This window comes from Pleurodeles waltl, chromosome 1_2 (assembly GCF_031143425.1).
Source record: "Pleurodeles waltl isolate 20211129_DDA chromosome 1_2, aPleWal1.hap1.20221129, whole genome shotgun sequence".
Taxonomy (NCBI): domain Eukaryota; kingdom Metazoa; phylum Chordata; class Amphibia; order Caudata; family Salamandridae; genus Pleurodeles; species Pleurodeles waltl.
Window position 1 is genome coordinate 671,949,861 of NC_090437.1, and position 20,526 is coordinate 671,970,386.

Genomic DNA, 20,526 nt, shown 5'->3' on the forward strand with positions numbered 1-20,526 from the left:
CTCCATGGCACCCCAAAGACAGCCCCGCTTCTCAGACGAAGAACTCAGGGTCATGGTGGAGGAAATCGTTCGGGTAGAGCCCCAGCTCTTCGGCACACAGGTCCAATACACCAGCATTGCCCGGAGGACGGAGCTATGGCAGAGGATTGTCGACAGGGTCAACGCTGTGGGACAGCACCCCAGAAATCGGGAAGACATCAGGAAGCGATGGAACGACCTACGGGGGAAGGTGCGTTCCATGGTATCCCGGCACAACATCGCCGTGCAGAAGACTGGCGGAGGACCCCCACCTCAACCCCCACAATTTACAACATGGGAGGAGGAAGTCTTGAACATCCTGCATCCTGACGGCCTCGCAGGAGTCGGCGGAGGAATGGACACTGGTAAGTTGAAGCTTCACTACTGCTTCCCCCCCACCTGCATGCCAAATCATACCCCAACCCTCACCCCCATCCTCGAACCCCACCCTCACCCCCACCCCCATCCTCACCCCCACCCTCACCCTCACCCCCACCACCATCCTCACCCCCACCCCCAGCACACCTATTCCCTGCCAATGTCTCACCATCACAACCCACACATCCCAAAACCTAGGCCGGCATGCGTCCACTAAGCATGGACACCCATCACCAAAGCATGCCCAATGCATATACACATCCCCCCCACAAGCCACCCTCACCAAAGCCCCCACACACGAATGCCAGCACTTGGGGACACGGGAACCCACAGATACACCCATATGCCACACATTGAAACTATAACCATACCTCTATACCCCTGCAGGACCCGACCGCCAACACACCGCCACGGAAGGCCCAGAATTCTCCACACCCCCCACCCAAGAGGCCGTCAGCGATGACAGCAGCTCTGTCGACCTGGACACCGATGACCAGCCCGGACCATCGGGGACCTCTGGACAGTCGGTTCCCCTCAGACAGCCACAGGCCACCACAGACCCAAACCCCTCTGGGAACACCAGCACAGCTCCCACCCAGCGGGCCCATGCCTCTGTCTCCAGGGCGCGTCAATCTGCGGTGTGTCTACCACTACAGGGCACCCAGGATAACCCACCACCCCAACAACAACAGGGACCTGGGGGCAGTGGTAGTGGGCACACCGGCCAGGGGGCAGAGGCCCAGGGAAACAGGGCAACTCGGAGGGCAGCTGTGCGACAGGGGGGGGACGGGCCCAGGGAACCCACTCTCCACGAGGTCCTCACCACCATCATGGGAGCATACAACCGCTCCCAGGAGACGATGGCGACGGTACTGGCCCGGTTCCAGGAGATCCAGGTACTGCAGGAGGAACACTATCGGGGGTACAGGGAGGACATCAGAGCCCTCACCTCCACCCTGGTTACCATGGTCGGGCTGCTGCAGGACCTCATCAACACCAGGACGGACACTCAACAACAACAAAGGGCCCCTGCCACTAGCCTGGACCAAGAACAGCCAACCACCTCCGCCGGCGCTAGTGGTCAGGAGGCCCCCGCACAACAGCAGCCCACCAGACCCCCACCTCCTGCAGGAGAAGAACCACCCCGCAAGAGGGCCCTGAGATCTCGCAAGAAGACAGAGTAGGATGTCAAGACCCCCGCCAGCAAAGGATACCACCTGATGTCATCCCACTGTCCCACATTGTCACCCTGTCCATCCTTGAACTGCCCATGCTCCATCTCTCCACAGGCCTCTGGACAATGCACCTGTGTGACTGTTACTCTGGACTCTGCCATGGACATTCCTTCACCATAGCCCCCACCCACTTGAAACCACCCATCCCATTTTGAGCACTTAAATAAACACCCATTTAGCACAAAACTATCTGGAGTCTGGCTGTGATTTCAAAATATTGTAATTGACATGACATTGCAAATATGTCCTTGTACATAGTGAAGTCAACAAACAGCTGCCACAAAGCTGTAGTCCATGGGGAAACGAAGCACAGGACTCGTAGTGGGGACCCCAGATCTGAAATAGGGAGGGAAAAGCCACAACTCAGTCATCATACACTGGGGCAAATAGACAGGCAGCAGAGATGCAGGAGAGTAGTTCACATTCACTAAATTATGTTTGAATTGTTACCTGTGTCCTATTGGAAGTACTGTTCAATGATTCTGTCCCTGTTGTCTGTTTCAGCCCCGTCGTCTTCCTCCTCGTCACTCTCCACAGGTTCCACAGCTGCCACTACACCACCGTCTCGACCATCCTCCTGCAGGAAAGGCACCTGGCGGCGCAAAGCCAGGTTGTGAAGCATGCAGCAGGCCACGGTGATGTGACACAACTTCTTAGGTGAGTACATTAGGGATCCACCTGTCATATGCAGGCACCTAAACCTGGCCTTTAGGAGGCCAAAGGTGCGTTCGATCACCCTCCTAGTACGCCCATGGGCCTCATTGTACCGTTCCTCTGCCCTGGTCCGGGGATTCCTTACTGGGGTCAGTAGCCACGACAGGTTGGGGTACCCAGAGTCCCCCAATAGCCATACACGGTGTCTCTCTAGCTGTTCCATCACGTAAGGGATGCTGCTATTCCTCAGGATGAAGGCGTCATGCACTGACCCAGGGAACTTGGCATTTACATGCGAGATGTACTGGTCAGCCAAACACACCACCTGGATGTTCATGGAATGGTAACTTTTTCTGTTCCTGTACACCTGCTCCCTGTCTCTTGGGGGAACCAAAGCCACATGGGTCCCATCAATGGCACCAATGACGTTGGGAATATGTCCAAGGGCGTAGAAATCACCCTTCACTGTAGCCAATTCGCCCACCTCAGGGAAAATGATGTAGCTCCTCACGTATTTCATCAGGGCAGACAACACTCTGGATAACACCTTCGAAAACATGGGCTGAGACATCCCAGAAGCAATTCCCACTGTTGTCTGAAATGACCCACTTGCCAGGAAATGGAGTACTGACAGGACCTGCACCAGAGGGGGAATCCCTGTGGGTTGGCGGATGGGGGACATCAGGTCGGGCTCCAGCTGGGCACACAGTTCATGTATAGTGGCACGGTCAAGCCGGTAGGTCAGGATAATGTGGCGTTCTTCCATTGTCGACAGGTCCACCAGCGGTCGGTACACGCGAGGATTCATCCGTCTCCTCGCCAAACCCAGCGGACGGTGCCTAGGAAGGACAACATGGAGCACACAGTCAAGCAACCCACAGGTACGTACTCACAGCTTGCACAGTAAACGATTCTCTATGCAGTGAATGGCGTGTCTGAGTGGCTATGCAAGGCCTAGGCCTGTGTGACGCAGTTGAAATTGAGCCATGTGGACCCTCGAAATGGCGGCTGCCTGACCTGTGAAGTGTGACAATGGGATGTGAGGTCAATGCGCTGGCGTGGCACACCGCGGCGGTCGGCGGGCGAAGACCGCAGCGCGAAGCCGCATTGGTTAACATTGAAGCCTATGGGTTTCAGGAGCTAATGGCGAAGGGCGCCGGCGGTGGCGGTACGCACCGCCGCGGTACGCACTGCCGTGGACGTGACCGCCATTTCCTATCTACTTATCCACTTGCGACTTGAACTTTCACAGGAGAGGACCTATACTGCAAGTGTTGCTGTGACCTCGGTCTGGAAGGGACAATGGCTGGTGCGACTGGTGAAAGGGCCCCTGCCTTCACTGGAGAGGAGTTGGAGAAACTTGTGGATGGGGTCCTCCCCCAGAATGCGCTACTCTACGGTCCTCCAGACCAACAAGTGAGTTTAATTCAATATGGATTTGGGGCCACTGGCTGGCTTGGGGGCCTGGCGGGGGGCCTGGCGGGGATGGGGGGCATGTTGGGCCTGGCGGGGGGCCTGGCGGGGATGGGGGGCATGTTGGGCCTGGCGGGGGGCCTGGCGGGGATGGGGGGCATGTTGGGCCTGGCGGGGGGCCTGGCGGGGGGCCTGGCGGGGATGGGGGGCATGTTGGGCCTGGCGGAGGGCCTGGCGGGGGGCCTGGCGGGGATGGGGGGCATGTTGGGCCTGGCGGGGGGCCTGGCGGGGATGGGGGGCATGTTGGGCCTGGCGGAGGGCCTGGCGGGGGGCCTGGCGGGGATGGGGGGCATGTTGGGCCTGGCGGGGGGCCTGGCGGGGATGGGGGGCATGTTGGGCCTGGCGGGGGGCCTGGCGGGGATGGGGGGCATGTTGGGCCTGGCGGGGGGCCTGGCGGGGATGGGGGGCATGTTGGGCCTGGCGGGGGGCCTGGCGGGGGGCCTGGCGGGGATGGGGGGCGTTGGGCCACTGGCAACGATAATGCAGACAAACTTGAACGTGGTATTTCTCCCTCCCTGTACGTGTCACATAGGTCCGCGCCCATGAGAAGATCGGGATTTGGCGTGCCATCGCCAAGGAAGTCCGGACCCTGGGGGTCCACCATCGACGGGGCACCCACTGCCGCAAGAGGTGGGAGGACATCCGCCGCGGGACCAAGAAGACCGCCGAGTCTCTGCTGGGGATGGCCTCCCAACGTAGGCGGGGTGCCTGCCGTCAACTGACCCCCCTGATGTTCCGGATCCTGGCGGTGGCCTACCCTGATTTGGATGGGCGCGTGAGGGCAGCACAGCAGACACAAGGGGGTGAGTACAAGCATCATCTACTCTGTTGTCGCGCAGTGGAGGTGTCTGGGTGGGGGAGGAGGGCTGTGGGTCCCCCTAGGCCAGGGTGATATCTGTAGGCTGGGCACCCCCGTAAGCCCCTGTGTCCCCAGCCACCACCCTCAGTAGTGTGTCAGTACAGCCATCCCTGGGCCGTGTCATCCATGGGTGCAGTTGTCAACTCTAGGCGTGTAGGGCATGTTCCACGGAATGCGTAGCGGACCCCAAGTGCGCAACTTAGTGCAGGGGGCATCTGTGTCTGTCATGTCCGCTAACTGTACCGGTGATCCATGTACTCAAAATCTCTTTATTTCTCTCTCCCCCCCCCTTTTTGTTTGTCCTTCTGTGCTTGTGTGCATCAGCATCATCAGGCGGAGGAGAAGTGGCATCGGGGCAGGAGGGAGCTGCATCTCACATGGCCCAGGAGGGCCATGCCACAGAGTCTGACTGGACCAGTGAGACGGAGGGCGAGGGGAGCTCCACGACGGGGACGACTGGACCCTGCAGCGACACGGACACGTCCTCGGAAGGGAGCTCCCTTGCGGGGGTGGCACCATCCGTGCCCCCCGCCATTACAGGTACAGCCGCCACCCAGCGCACCATCTCCGCCCTCCCAGCAGCCCCTCAGCGTTCGCCCCGTGCCCGCTCTGCCAGGAAGCCGGGCATCTCCTTCGCCCCAGGCACCTCAGGCCCTGCCCCTGTTACCCCCGCTGCCCTCAGTGAGGAGGTCATTGACCTCCTCCGAACACTCATTGTTGGGCAGACTACCCTTTTGAATGCCATCCAGGGGGTGGAGAGGGAGGTTCATCGCAGCAATGCGTACCTGGAGGGCATTCATTCGGGTCAGGCTGCCCATCAGCGATCGTTCCAGGCTCTGGCCTCAGCACTGACGGCAGCCATTGTCCCTGTCTCCTGCCTCCCTCTACTAACTCCCTCCTCCCAGTCTCCTGTTCCTCTGCCTGTCCCACCCACACCATCAGACCAGCCTGCACACACCTCAACTCCCAAGAGCAGCTCATCCAAACATAAGCACCACAGATCACGCAGACATTCACACAAGCAACATTCCGATGCAGACATGCCAACAGTCACTACCACCTCTGTGACCCCCACCTCCTCGTCTCCCTCCTCCCTCCCTGTGACGTCTACACTCACACCTTCATTCACCTCACCATCAGCCAGTGTTTCCATCACCAGCATACCCTCCACTCCAGTCCGCACACGTGCAGTCACCACCCCCACTGCCATTTACACGTCCCCTGTGTCCTCTCCCACTGTGTCTGTCACCCCCTCTTCCACACCACACAAACGCAGCCACCCACCCACCCAACAGCCATCCACCTCACGACAGCCTCCCGCTCCTGCACCTGCACCCAAAGACAGCAAACTTGTCTCGCCTACAACCACATCCTCTCCCTCCACTCCCATACCCACTGTACCTACCACTCTCCATTGTCCCAAGAAAATCTATCTCTCTACTACTACCTTCTTTCCTGACCCTGAGCCCCCCCCTCCTTCTCGTCGGGGTAAAAAGAGCACCTCAGCCACCACCAGCCCTGCAGCCCCCTTGACAAGGGTGCAGGGGTATTGGAGCCCACCAGCCCGCAGGTCTGGATCTTCGCCCAGCAGCAAGGGGACAGCCAGCCCACCCCCTGGGAAGAGGAGCAGAAGGCGGAAGGGCCGCCGCCGGAGCCCGGATTCGATATCCCCCCAGGACACTAGCCAGCCACCGTCAACAGCCACAACTCCAAAGGGAGGAAAGGGCCACAGACTCCCGACTAAGGAGGGCAAGGGCAGCAAGGCGGAGAAGTCAGGCAGCAGGCCTGCTGCCCATGGAGGACCCGTCACAGCTGCCCAGGAGGAGCCCGCAACCCCCATAGCCGCTGCCCCGGGAGGAACCGGCACAGCTGCCCCGGGAGAGCCCACCACCCCCATAGCCGCTGCCCAGGGAGGACCCAGCCCAGCTGGCCAGGAGGGCCCCACCACCCACAGCCCAGGTGGGCATTGAAGGAGCACCATCCCCGCTGCCCAGGAGGGCACCACCAGGCAATGAGCAGTTGGCCATAGAATGGCCGCCGTCTCCAGCACCGCTCCGCTGGGGCCCGCCGTCTCAAGACCCGCTGAACTGGGCCCTTCACGGCAAGAACCGCTGAACTGGGCCCTTCAAGGCAAGAACCGCTGAACTGGGCCCTTCACGGCAAGAACCGCTGAACTGGGCCTTTCAAGGCAAGAACCGCTGAACTGGGCCCCGCCGTCTCCAGCACCGCTCCGCTGGGGCCCGCCGTCTCAAGAACCGCTGAACTGGGCCCTTCAAGGCAAGAACCGCTGAACAGGGTCCCGCCGTCTCCAGCACCGCTCCGCTGGGGCCCGCCGTCTCAAGAACCGCTGAACTGGGCCCTTCAAGACAAGAACCGCTGAAATGGGCCCTTCAAGGCAAGAACCGCTGAACAGGGCCCCGCCGTCTCCAGCACCGCTCCGCTGGGGCCCGCCGTCTCAAGAACCGCTGAACTGGGCCCTTCAAGGCAAGAACCGCTGAACTGGGCCCTTCAAGGCAAGAACCGCTGAACTGGGCCCCGCCGTCTCCAGCACCGCTCCGCTGGGGACCGCCGTCTCAAGAACCGCTGAACTGGGCCCTTCAAGGCAAGAACCGCTGAACTGGGCCCTTCAAGGCAAGAACCGCTGAACTGGGCCCCGCCGTCTCCAGCACCGCTCCGCTGGGGCCCGCCGTCTCAAGAACCGCTGAACTGGGCCCTTCAAGGCAAGGACCGCTGAACTGGGCCCTTCAAGGCAAGAACCGCTGAACTGGGCCCCGCCGTCTCCAGCACCGCTCCGCTGGGGCCCGCCGTCTCAAGAACCGCTGAACTGGGCCCTTCAAGGCAAGGACCGCTGAACTGGGCCCTTCAAGGCAAGAACCGCTGAACTGGGCCCCGCCGTCTCCAGCACCGCTCCGCTGGGGCCCGCCGTCTCAAGAACCGCTGAACTGGGCCCTTCAAGGCAAGGACTGCTGAACTGGGCCCTTCGAGGCAGGAACCGCTGGCCCTTTGGCGGACGTGGCAGGGCAGGATCTGTCTCGGGCAGGGCTGCAGGATGTCCTCTGGCCAACATGCCTCCTCCAGTGGCAGTGGAGTCTGTTATGGACTGCTTGGACTGTGGCTTTGCTCTCCCCAGGATGGCCCAGTGGGCAGGCCACCCACTGTATGGACTGTATGGACTGTGGCTTTGCTCTCCCCAGGATGGCCCAGTGGGCAGGCCACCCACTGTATGGACTGTTTGGACTGTGGCTTTGCTCTCCCCAGGATGGCCCAGTGGGCAGGCCACCCGCTGTATGGACTGTATGGACTGTGGCTTTGCTCTCCCCAGGATGGCCCAGTGGGCAGGCCACCCGCTGTATGGACTGTTTGGACTGTGGCTTTGCTCTCCCCAGGATGGCCCAGTGGGCAGGCCACCCGCTGTATGGACTGTATGGACTGTGGCTTTGCTCTCCCCAGGATGGCCCAGTGGGCAGGCCACCCACTGTATGGACTGTTTGGACTGTGGCTTTGCTCTCCCCAGGAAGGGCCAGTGGTCATGGAGTCCCCTCGTGGATCTGGCGTCGTGTACTCAAGTGGCTGAGGTGCCCCCCCTTCCCTTCCCCCTGAGGTGCCTGTCCTTTTTTCTTTCTGATGCCCCTGCAGTGTTCTCTCCGTGGAGTTCTTGTCGTGGGACTGGGCCTTGCCCCTTTGCTCAGGACCCCTGTGGTCCACAGACAGTGGTTGGACTACATTTAGTAGATGTATATATTTTGTACATAGTTTATTTATTTATTTGGATTACTGCTGTCCATTTTTCAATATATCTGCCCGTTTGAGATCTCTTCTTTTGGTCTTTGCATTCTTTCGGAAGGGGGGGGTTTGTGGGTTGTGACAGTGATCTGTGGGAATGCATTGATGTGTGTGTTGTAGTGGGTGTGGGTGGGTGGGTGTGTGCCGGTAATCTTTTCCCTCCCCTGTGTCGTAGGTGCAGTACTCACCGATGTCTTCCGCGCCGCCGGGCGTGCTCCTGGTACAGGAGCAGGTATAGGAGTGCGGGGATGACCTGCAACTCGGGTTCCATACTGCCGGAATCTCGCGTGGTGTATGTGGAGGTGAGCGTTTTCCCGTTCGTAGTCTTTTTCCGCCGTGTTTTATCGGCGGTGCTCCCGCCCCGGAAAAGGTGGCGGATTGGTGGGTCGTGATAGGGTGGGCGGTACATTGTCTGCCACCTGGCTGTTGGCGGGGACCGCCGCGCTGTTTGTTTGTTCCGCCGTGGCGGGCGGAGTGTTAATGCGGCGGGCTGTGTTGACGGTTCCCGCCAGGGTCAGAATTGCATATTTTGGACCGCCGGCCTGTTGGCGGGTTGGCCGCCGCTTTATCACCGACCGCCAGGGTCAGAATGAGGGCCTAGGTCTCCAGCTTTCAGCAATGACTCAGTAGGGGGTCCCTGGATTCCAATAATGATTCAATGGGGCTCCCCGGGTTCCAGTCATGATAAAGTGGGGGTCCACAGATGTCAAAAGGTTGGGAACCACTGACCTAGAGTATCACTTGCTACCTTTATATTATTGGCTATTTGGTGAATCAGTCTACCTTCCAGAAGTGCTTCCATTGGAACGCATAAGGGGCTATTCAGCTGAAAAGTACACTCAGTCACTTTGTTACATTTGATACTGTATCTCTCATTATTTTTCTTATAACTACAGTATGCATCTTTAAATGTCCGTCCCACGACCTGAGCGCGCTTTACTGACTTCCTCATACCATTTGTAGATACCTGACTTTATATGGTTTTCTATTTGAAAGCCGGATCTACTGGCTTGGTCCGTCCCGAAGAGTACACATAAAGTACCTCTGACACAGACTTCTGTATTGACAGTTTAATGTCTGGCCACCACTTTAATCTCTTTTAACTGCGCCAGCCTAGGGCACCTCGTCGGCCAATGAAACAGTGCGAGCTGCAGCTACAGGATCATCGGTGAAAAGTTCCTCGGTGGCGTGGCGGGCTTTAGGATGATTGAACTCCGCCCTCCGCAGCTTCCGTGGCGCTTTCTCCCATCGAGAGCCACCCGGACTGTACAACGTCATCTCCTGCGCCATTCTCTGGCTTTCCCTCCGCTCTGCGCTTAGCTCTGCAACTCTCACCGAGGTCGGCATTCTACTTCCAGCGTATGCTGCAGCCTTTGCGCCGAGGCCTATCTCCCTGTTTCAAACCGCTCTTTTGCAGCTCTTTCAACCTCCGTCCCTATCGCGCAGCTTCTAATAAGGTGAGTGTAACTTTCACCGTCAAAAAGGGTCTGGTTTGCAGCTCCCGCTGCTTTTGTGGTGTCCCAATAATCAGTTGTCCTTAAGTATTTGTGTCTCAACTGAAAATAAATGGCCAACATTTATAGGTGTGCAAGAGTGAGTTGTCTGCGTAATTTACAATATGAGTTTAGCAGCTACTGTCACTTTCTCCCGTGATGAGGTGTTATGAGTGGTGTGTAGACATTTGAACAAATGTAATTTCTCTAATACAGGACCAAACTTCTGAACTAATTTAAGCAGTGCAAGACACTGAAGTACCACTAGGAGGCATCTGTGTACAGGTGACCAGAAGCCATTGCAAGCCACAACAACCAAAGTCTGTGTCCCATTTCAAAATAAACTATTTTGAAGACGTTTTGTACCTAGAGGGTAATAAAATAGCTTTCGGATGCTTTTTGCCATCCTCTTGTCACTCATATTTAGAAAGACGGACTACCATTTGCTGTAGTAGCAGGCATTATTATTCCTGTTGAGACATGTGTGATTGCTTTTGTTTTTCAACAGAAAAAGAGACATTTTCCACGTTGTTGAAACAATTATTTCCCCCAACCATAAGATGTATGCACCATAGCCAAGACGTAGTTGTTTCCTGATGACTGGCGAGGGGTGCAGCCCCAACATCAATGCCTATCCGCTCAAATGGCACACGTACTGATGGCAGTGGCACTAATGGTGCCTTGGAAACGTTTTGACTTAACACTTAATTCCCAAGCAGGGCGCTTCCTTCAGAACTGCTCTCTCTACACATCCCCGAACAGTAGAACAAAAAGTCCAACCAGTACCTGGTCTTTTTAACACCCATCTGGTCTTTAACACCCAGGTGTCTTGTTAAAGGCACTTCATTGTCTAGTAACAACAGGAAGTTCCTCCGCACTTGGGGAACCACTAGCCCTTTACCAACTCATGGTTTAGGATTTATTGGCTCATTTTACAGCAGTACAACCTCCCAGCGAACGTAATGCTTTCTGACCACTCTTGCTGACTTTTCCTGCAGCTCTGGTAGTGACCAATACACCAACACTTCGCCTGCTTTTTGTGCGTCATCCATCTGCGTTTGAAGTAAGAAAGGCAGGTGTCTTGGCCTGTGCCTTCTCAATCTGCGCTGATCTGCTTTATACCCTTCTCTGTTTTTTTGAATACCTGGATTATCTATGTTCTTCCCTTTCTCTTCCTGAGATATCTATGCAGTCTGTGCTCTGATCCACATAGCTGACCTGATCGAAGAGATGTAGACCCTTGGTACCAAATCAAGTACGATCAAATCATTGCTCAAGAGATGTCCATCAGCTTTCTTCTCTTATCCCTATGTCGACCACGCCTGTCTTGACATTGACTCCTGCCTGCACTCTGACAATGTGGTACTTCATGTCACCCACACATGATACTAAGCATGTGCTTTTGACACCAGGGAGAATCTCTTCAGGTTTGTGATACTTCCACTCAACTATAGTCATATATGCACCTAGGTCTCGCAGGCCAAGAACTTCTTAACATTGATACCTTCTTCTAACACAAATTCCATCATATTACAATGAATGATCTTTAGGACACCTAGTTCTCAAATGTCCATAATGCCACAGTGCCCTCATGGTTCCCTTCAACCATAGCTCACCACCTATGGAGAGTGCATGTGGCACAGGGTTTTTCACTTGACAGTCACTTTGGTATGCCTTTCCTTGTGGAACAAATATCAAGTGACCACTCTGGGTACAGACGTATTTTACTTTCCTTCCATATTCTTCTGTTCCTGGCTAGGAATCCAGTTCGCTTTCTTCCTTTGTCCAATACGTCTATCCAGGGGAGTTGCTCTGAAGGACTAGTTAGCGGCAGCCAGTGCCTCTAGGTTCACTGACGAGAGCTAGAAGGATATGTAAGGTAAACTTCCCAGGAACCATGCTGTGAAAGTGACTGATGGTATGGAGAGGCTCAACACCATTCCCTATTGACAGGAGATCTTTACTCCGTGGGGTGCAGATGGGGACTTTCTGAAGTTGATGAAGCATGTCTGAAAAACAGACTTTTTTTGGGGTCCAAGCTGCAACCACGGTAATAAATGAACAACCTGGGTTCTATGATCTGATGGTATCTCTGAATTGAAGCACTCCTACCAGTGATGAGTAGAATTGTGGGGGCTCTGCAAGGACAATACAGAGGCGTTTACTGTAACCTCAATAAATGTGCATGCGTCTCTTCTCATTAGGCAAATAATCTCATCTCCGAGTCTGGGAATGGCTACGATATATATTACTCATTTGTATCTTATCTGAGCAAAAAGGGGGTGGTTAGTCTGGTGCGTGTTTGTTCTTAATTTTCGTCTACTTATGTTCGTGGTTGTCATTTCGATGAATTGTTAATTTCAGCTAGTGTAAAGCATATATGTAATCACTCTCGTATTTAGTTGTGTGTGCTTTTAAATTGTATCTTTTATTCTTAAAAGTGACACAATGAGTCTTCGGAAACAAACTCCAAGTGACTTCTTGAAGCAGATCATTGGAAGACCAGTGGTGGTAAAATTGAACTCAGGAGTAGATTATCGAGGTAAGTTTTTAAAATGTGTTGTGCCTTTTTTTCAGTGCGCAAAAAGATTACATTCATATGTGGTACAGAGCTATACTGTCAGTTTTTTTTCTCCTCCTTTATGTTTGTGTCGTTTATCTTACAATTTGTGTGCTAACAAGTGAGCATTGCAACCCATTCTTGTCAAATAATCCTTTGTTTATTTTGATTTACATTGTGTGTAGGTTCACATACACATTGTGTGATGTGGACATTTAGACTCCATCCTCAGATCAGTGACTGTAGCTCGTTCTCCACCACATCTATTTCACTCTGATAGCTTGAATCACCTAATCTGGAGGTACCACAAAATAGAGTGCCTACAAAAGATATCACAATGAGAAAATGATCGATAATATTAAACTGAGTCCAGTTCTTATGTGGTTCTACATTTTGTGCTAAAAAGAATACTGGGACGCAGAACTATATTCACTGTTGTTGGAATTGGCACTGTTGACCTTTCCTAATGCTACAGAATGACTTGGGACACATTTTTCTTCAGTAGAATTGTTTTTTTTAATGTTTCTTGACATTTTACAAACATAATAATTAACTATTAAAATGACAGAATGCCCATGCATCCCTCTTATATTTATTTAAGTTGCTTTATCACTCACATTAAGTTATTTTTGTTTTCTTTTTTTAAGTATCTATTGGTTTATAACAAAAGTATAACTTTGCGGGCAAGCGCTCACTTCTAAACAATAGTTGTGTGGTATATAATTACCTCAATAACACCAGACTGCCCAGTGGTGAGCAGACATTTCATATACAAACCACATGATGTGGTTAGTACTTCCACAAGGCTTCCACTCACATTCTCTAGGGTCAGTAACATTTAAGGTTTTCAACTTATACACATGCACTGTCGCCAAATAAGCTACTCATCTGTGAAGCTGTGTAAGACCCAAAGGCATGGACAGATATTGGAATACTACATTTGTTTTGATGGATCTATGTATTGATTCTGTGTGCTCCTTTTTTAGTAATATTGTTGCATGTGTAGAAGACTTCCACTCCATCCTGGCTCTCTACAGAAGAACAGTACATTCTTGATGATCTAGGATGGTGTAATGTTCTATGCTTCTACCATTGCAGTGTGTGTGTGTATATATATCCCAAATTAATCCAGTCTGGCCGCTTCCACCCTTTTGCAGAGGAATTACAGCTGTTTCCGCTCTAGCCCATTTCTGCAGGTTGCGTAGCCAAAGTCCAGCATCAAGTGCCACACAAACTTTCCATGTCATCGTGATGCAATGCTTGAACAATAAGAGGGCTAGGTGTATAACTCTGTGTTGCATTTTTTTCAATTATGGAAGGTTGGGGTGTGGAGATTCTGGAACACAACTGCGGTTGTCATTTTGCAGGAAGTCTCCCTCCCAGTGTGTCACAAGTAAGCTTGCTCAAAAAAATCATAGAGGACTCAACTGGTATCTTTTCACTGTCAATGTGGGTGGTTCTCTGACTAGGAGGAGAGCTGTTGCAAGACCTGCATAGCCTCCGACATATTCATCTTGGATCGCGCCTGTACTGCTCGCTGTTGCTTTGTGTTTGCACATCTCTGTAGAGCATCCCAACTCCCAAAGTAAGGCGAATCAGGGGAGGTGAAGGCAAACAAGGTATATTGAAAGTTTTGAAACGAAGCAGGAAGTCCATGCTCGCACTGCCCTCTGATCCTAAGGCGGGGCACGTGCAGCACATTGGGTCAACCACTGTCTCTCTCTGACGGCACGCAAAAATATTCCTCTCCGTTGCTAGGCAACACAAAAGTCGTCAGCCGCCGCAAAGTCTGATGTTTGATTTTGGTTGCTAGGCAACAGCGGCCTCTTTGTTGCAAGTATCTGGCACACAATCCAACGTCAGGAAGACTGGCAAGATAACTGCATGCAAATAAGATCGCATACATTGACCTGGAGTACTTAATAAGAACAGTGGATTCATTAGACAGTAGATGAAATTGCACTTGCTGTGATGCTTTTATTGGTGCTTAAGTTTTGCTCGAGTTTTGTCTAAACCATCCATTATCTCCACTAATTGACCTGCAGTGTAAGTAAGCACTTTCCTTCCCGTCTCATCTTGAAGGCGTTTTTAGCACCAAAGTTTGCAAAGACCCCCAAGACCATCCGTGCCATAGGAGGGCTGGAAAGATGTTTTTGAGGCCTAGGTCCAGGCGATAGGGGGTGACATTTTCACAGCAGCCAAGAAGTTGACCATGTTAAGCACTGTTTGGGGGCAGAGGGAAGGAGAGTGTTGAAATTCCTTCCTTCTTTAGAGGATGAGGATGAAGATGTGGAAAGTAATTAATTCCAGACTACAGTGCTGAAGTTCGATGCAGTTTTTTGGAAGAAAAAAAGGAAGAGGTGGAGTGGTTCAAATTTCTAAAGGGAAGTCAATTCCCTGGTGAATGGACTAAATGTTGCTGGATCAACTGGTCCTGAAAGTCAACAACAGGAAAGTACAAGAGGAGTTGTTAAATATGGAAAGGTTAACACTTTAGTTGACCATCGATTTGATTACGATAACTGAAATTACTGGTGAAGGGTTGAAGAAGCTGACCTCCAAAGACCAAATAGAGGTGATCCATAGGGTCACACGGAAACCTAAGGAAGATGGCGACATTGGAGCCAAAAGACTAGGACACAAGAGAGTGTTAACATGTTGTAAATGTGGTCTAAAAGGTCATGTAGCAACGGGCATGTTCTCCTGCTACTGGACAAATATGCAGGAAGTGTAAGATTAAGGGGCATTTTACGAGGGTGTGTCGGGGAAAGATGGTGGGGGTAAAGAAGACTAAAGCCTCTGTGAGTGTGGTGGAGGTGGAAGATTAAATGAATGCCAAGATGTAATCTTGGTAGTTCAACAAATCTGAAGGGGTGTTGAAGGCAGTCCTTCCGCACCTTCAAGGTGGGCTTGGCGAGTGTGACTCTGATGGCAAACTCTGGAGCCAGATATACTGTTATAAAGAAGGAATTTTGTTTAAGCAAATTTCCTAATCCTGAGCTCGAAACTGAGGTAGACCTGGTGACGTACAGTAGTAAGCCCATTGAGATGTTGGGTTTTACTTAAGCACATTAAGAGTTCCAGCAAGTAGTGGTGGCATCCTAAGTTTTTATTTCGCCAAGGATGGTTCTTTTCTACTGGAATGGCCCAGACAAAGAGACTTGTGTGTTGAGTTGGTCCCCAACCATCTAGATCAAGTTTTGGGAGCAGAGTTGGGTGCATGTGTGGTGGGTGTGAGTGTGCTGTGCGTTGTAGAGTATCCTGAAGTGTTTGACTATTTAGGAACCATAAAGGGGTTCATGCATGAGATTATTTTGCAGGACAGAGTGACTCCATAAGTCATGTAATGACCCACTCATCATGAGGGAGCCTCTGCACCAAGAACTGCAGAGGCTGTGTAGTGAGGGTGTAATTGAGGAAATGGAAGCACCAGAGTGGTTAGCTCTGGTATTGGTTGCTAAGAAAGGCAATGGCAAACTACGGATTTGTGTAGATTTACAAGATTTGAGTAGGGCAATCTGGGTAGATAGGCTTCCCTGCCCAACATAGGGGAGATGATAAGCACCTTTAGGGGAGACCAGGTGTTTTCCATTCTAGACCTATCCTGGGCATACCATCAGATTGTGCTACACCCTGATTCGCGCCCATTAAGATCTTTTGATATGCTAGAGGTGGCATGCCGGTACAAGAGGATGCCATCCTGGTTAGCCTTGGCAGCCACAGTGTTTCAGAGGACCATGCTCTATTTGTTGAGGATCATACCCCATGTGACACATTTTTAGGATAATTGGGAAAAATTTAACTAAGCATGATATGACTTTTGGAATTGTGTTGCTAATCCTGCAGGAAAGTAGGTTGACAACCAGGATAAGTAAAAGTTTAGAGTGGAAGGGATGGAGTATTTGGGTGACTGGATTAATGGCAATGGGATAGCTCCAAAGTTAAAATAGTTTTCTGCAATAGAAAAAAATCCTTCCCCAACATATAAAGACCAATTGAGGTTGCTTTTGGGGTTGGCAGAGCATTACTTTTGATTTCTTTGCAAATAAAACCAAACACATGCACAAACTCATGCTCGAGAATTAGAAGTAAGTGTGGTGTGAGAAATGCGAGAGTGAGTTCAAGGAACTGAAAGCAAACATTGCATCCGCATCAGCCCTTAGGTCATTTACCAGCTCCCCTCTGCTGCCGCTGTAGCCAGGCTCCCTCCTACTAACCCAGTCATCTAAATTTCCACCTGGATGACCCTACAGACACGAACTCCGCAGACCTCCATGAATAAATGGAGTACACTGGCCGCAAACAACTGGTCACAGCCCCCCATGCACAAGGCAGGGCACACACTGGACCCCATCTTCACATCCAGTAACAGAATCAGCTACAGCCACACCTTGGAGCTCACTTGGTCAGACCACTCCATCGTACATTTCATCGTCACCGTACCCCACCGAACCACCCCCAACAACTACAACGCCCCATCATGTAGCTGGACCAAGTTCACTCAACACCAATGGAAACACGCCCTCAACACCATCCAACCCAACATCTCCTCAGTCCTGTTCCAGACAGTAAAGAATTTCAGAACCTGGATCACTGGACCCGCTGACCTAGCCGCTCCAACCAAACCGGCCAGACCGCTCAGATCCAATGGACAACCCAGCTGGTACACCTCTGAACTCAACACAGTGAAATGTTTATGCAAGCAGCTTGAAAAGGAAGTGGTGGATCAGTAGAAACACTTACCGTGCCATTGTCAAAGCGGCCTTCAACAACTACCACCACCAGATCAAAGCCACAAAGAAGGATGCCATGACACGCTGAATCAACACCAATCCCAACCAACTCTTCACCATCATCAATGAGTCGCCACCCAGCCCCCAAAGGGCCATCAAACTCAATTTAAAAAATCACAACTTTGTTCTCCGTACACGATCTCACCAAGAGCTACAGCAGCTCAGACTTTACATTAAGGTCCTGCAACCTTCTAAAGAGGTACATTCTTGAGACAATGTTTCCAGCACATCACAGGAGGACAGAAATATCCTGACCCATATCATAGTATCAGCACACAAAAAAAGCTACAAAACATTTCCTTTTTTCATAAAAGGATACCAATGGCAGAGCCCTCATGATGAGTGGTAAATTTGACAGTGACCATGCTATACAGTTCAGCCACATGCAAAGCATTTAAACAAAATGCAAAACGGAACTGTGACGTTTGTTTCTCATTTCAGCTAAGAAAGATCAAAATAAAACAAAAACTGGCACATTGCATAGCACAGAATATGATTACCAACTCAAGAATGGTTACAAAATGTACAGAAGGACATAAACTCTTTCACAAACGTGTGCGCACATACCTAGGTCCAACTTACTGCATAAACTTAGTGTGTAGAAACCATTCATTCCTCTGCAACTAGCCAGAAGATGCCTGCAAAGCATATACCACCTATTAGAAATGGGGTATTTGGCAGTCAGGTTGCCCCCTGTCCAAGCAAGGACCCTCACTCTAGTCAGGGCAAAGGAGTAACTAACCCGGTTAACCCCTGCTTCCCCTGTTTGTAGCTTGGCACAAGCAAAGAATCCAACATACACAAGCAAAGTTATGAATTTTTAAAAGATTAAACTTCAATATAGCATTTAGAAACACAGATGCTTCGATTAGGTGATATCACAGAGTCGTGACGGAGTCTCAGCAATCCAACGTCACTGGCGCTGGTCATGGAATCACACGGACCTCCAAGTACAGTGCCCTGTGAAAATGAGGAAACAAGCCGGTGCAGTCAGAGATTGCAGCATCGGTTCCTGTGCTGCACAATGGAGGCGTCACAAAGAGGTTTCGGGTACTTGCTGTAGAGGTGAGGCGGCGACGGGGCGAAGCGTTAGATCCACGTACTTCTGGCAGAGTCTAGCAGTCACGATGTGATGCAGCGACTTCCACAGAGCCTCCGGGGTCGTCGCACTCCAGCAAGGACCACAGTTTCAGTTGCAGGCGGTGTCACGGGATTCAGCAGCGGTGTAAGTCTGAGTCGTCCGAAGTCTGTTTCCTTGGATCTTCTTGGTTTTCCACCAGCCTCTCCTTTCAAGGGCCCAGGGACTGGATTAGGTACTACTTGGCAGGGCAGGAGTCTCAGCAGAGAGTCCAGGTGCTGGCAGAGGAAGTCTTTGATGACCCTGAGACTTCAGAACAGGGGGGAAGCTCAATCCAAGCCCTTGGAGATTCTTCTCAAGCAGGAATATACCACAAAGTCCAGTCTTTGTCCCCTTCCTCAGGCAGAAGCAGCAACTGCAGGATAGCCCAACAAAGCACAATCACAGGCAGGGGCAGCACTTCTCCGCAGCTCTTTAGCTCTTCTCCTTGGCAGAGCTTCCTCTTGATTCCAAAAGTAAATCTAGAAGTAATCTAAAGTCTGGGGCTTTGGGTCCAATACTTATACCCCTTTCTGCCTTTGAAGTTGCCCAGCTTCAAAGAATAGTCTCTGTTGTTTACAGGATCATGCCTTGGCCTGGCCCCAAACACTCACCAGGGGGTTCGAGATTGCATTGCGTGAGGGCAGGCACAGCCCATTCAGTTGTAAGTAACCACTCCTCCCTCCACTCTAGCCCACATGGTTCATCAGGATATGCGGGCTACACCCCAGAGCCCTTTGTCACTGTCTAGTGGAGATGCACAAACAGCCCACTGTTAGTCTGACCCAGACAAGGAATCCACAAACAGGCAGAGTCACAGAACTAACAATCTTATAAACCTCCTTCACTAGAAAATGTATTTTTTCAATTGAGAGTTCTGAGACCCTAAACTCCAGATTTCTATCTGCTCTCAAAGGGAAACCGCACTTAAGGATATTTAAAGGCAGCCCCCACGTTAACCTATCAAAGAGATAGACTTTGCAACAGTGAAAAAACGAATTTGGCAGTATTTCACTGTCAGGACATGTAAAAACACACCAGCACGTGTCCTACCTTTTAACATACACTGCACCCTGCCCGTGAGGCTACCTATGGACTACCTTAGGGGTGCCTTACATGTATAAAAAGGAAGGTCTGGGCTTGGAAAGTGGGTACACTTGCCAAGTCGAATTGGCAGTTTAAAAAAACTGCACACACAGACACCGCATTGGCAGGTCTGAGCCATGTTTACAGGGCTACTCGTGGGTAGCACAATCCGTGCCGCAGGCCCACTAGTAGCATTTGATTTACAGACCCTGGGCACCTCTAGTGCACTTTACTAAAGAACTTAATAGTAAATCAAATATGCCAATTATGGAAAAGCCAATTACACATACAATTTCACATAGGGAGCACTGGTTAGCAGTGGTAAAGGGAACAGAGTAAGTAAAACAGCAAAAACAGACTCCAGCACACAGCAACAACCTGGGATGAAGAGGCCAAAAGTTAGGGGAGATCACTCCAAGGATGACGGGTCGAACACCACCCAACTTTTGGTGAAACGTCAAACAGTATAACCATATGCTAGCACTGGTCCACACAACACCACCTACAATGTAAGTGTTACAACGTTCCATCTTGGCATCTTAACTGTCATGGTTTATCGTAGAAGAGGTTTACTGGTAAGGATAGTTCAAACCATAGTATTTGTTTTGTTAATGTACAGTACTGATACCTGAACAATACACCAATCTTCTTTCAAATTTATGAGTATTACAGCCATCAATTTGTTTCTCCTTCACACTGCAATTTGAGAGGACGTTACACTGTCCACTTCTCATCTAGAGACCTTGTAGGTACTCGCACTGACAGACGGTTTATTTTCCACTTGTAGCTCAAATCTTATAATATTTTCCTCACCAAATATCCTATTGTGTTTAACTATGAAAGACGTATGCAGTACATGCTACCTTTTAGTATTCTCCTGTACTTAAACTTGACACTGAGTATGCGTGTGCTGACAACCCATTTGCCTGCTGGATTGATTGCTGTTTCCAGTGTGAACCAGCCATTCACTGTCTGGCGTAACACACCAGCAAAGTCTCACAACTGCCATGTGATGGGGCACACACGGTGAGCACAAGACTGCTTATAGCTGCGCCTCACCTCTCAATCGGAGCACCT

At 51.4% G+C, this 20,526-nt stretch overlaps 1 protein-coding gene across 1 annotated transcript in view; it reads left to right on the forward strand.

Annotated features, from left to right (window-relative positions):
- The first annotated feature begins 9,668 nt into the window (after positions 1-9,668).
- LSM6 (LSM6 homolog, U6 small nuclear RNA and mRNA degradation associated) overlaps positions 9,669-20,526 on the forward strand; it is a 51,255-nt gene continuing 40,397 nt past the window's right edge. The window contains exons 1-2 of the mRNA XM_069242616.1: positions 9,669-9,857; positions 12,335-12,435. Coding sequence (XP_069098717.1) covers positions 12,342-12,435 — 94 coding nt within the window. The 5' untranslated portion in view covers positions 9,669-9,857; positions 12,335-12,341. The remainder of the gene's footprint in view (positions 9,858-12,334; positions 12,436-20,526) is intronic.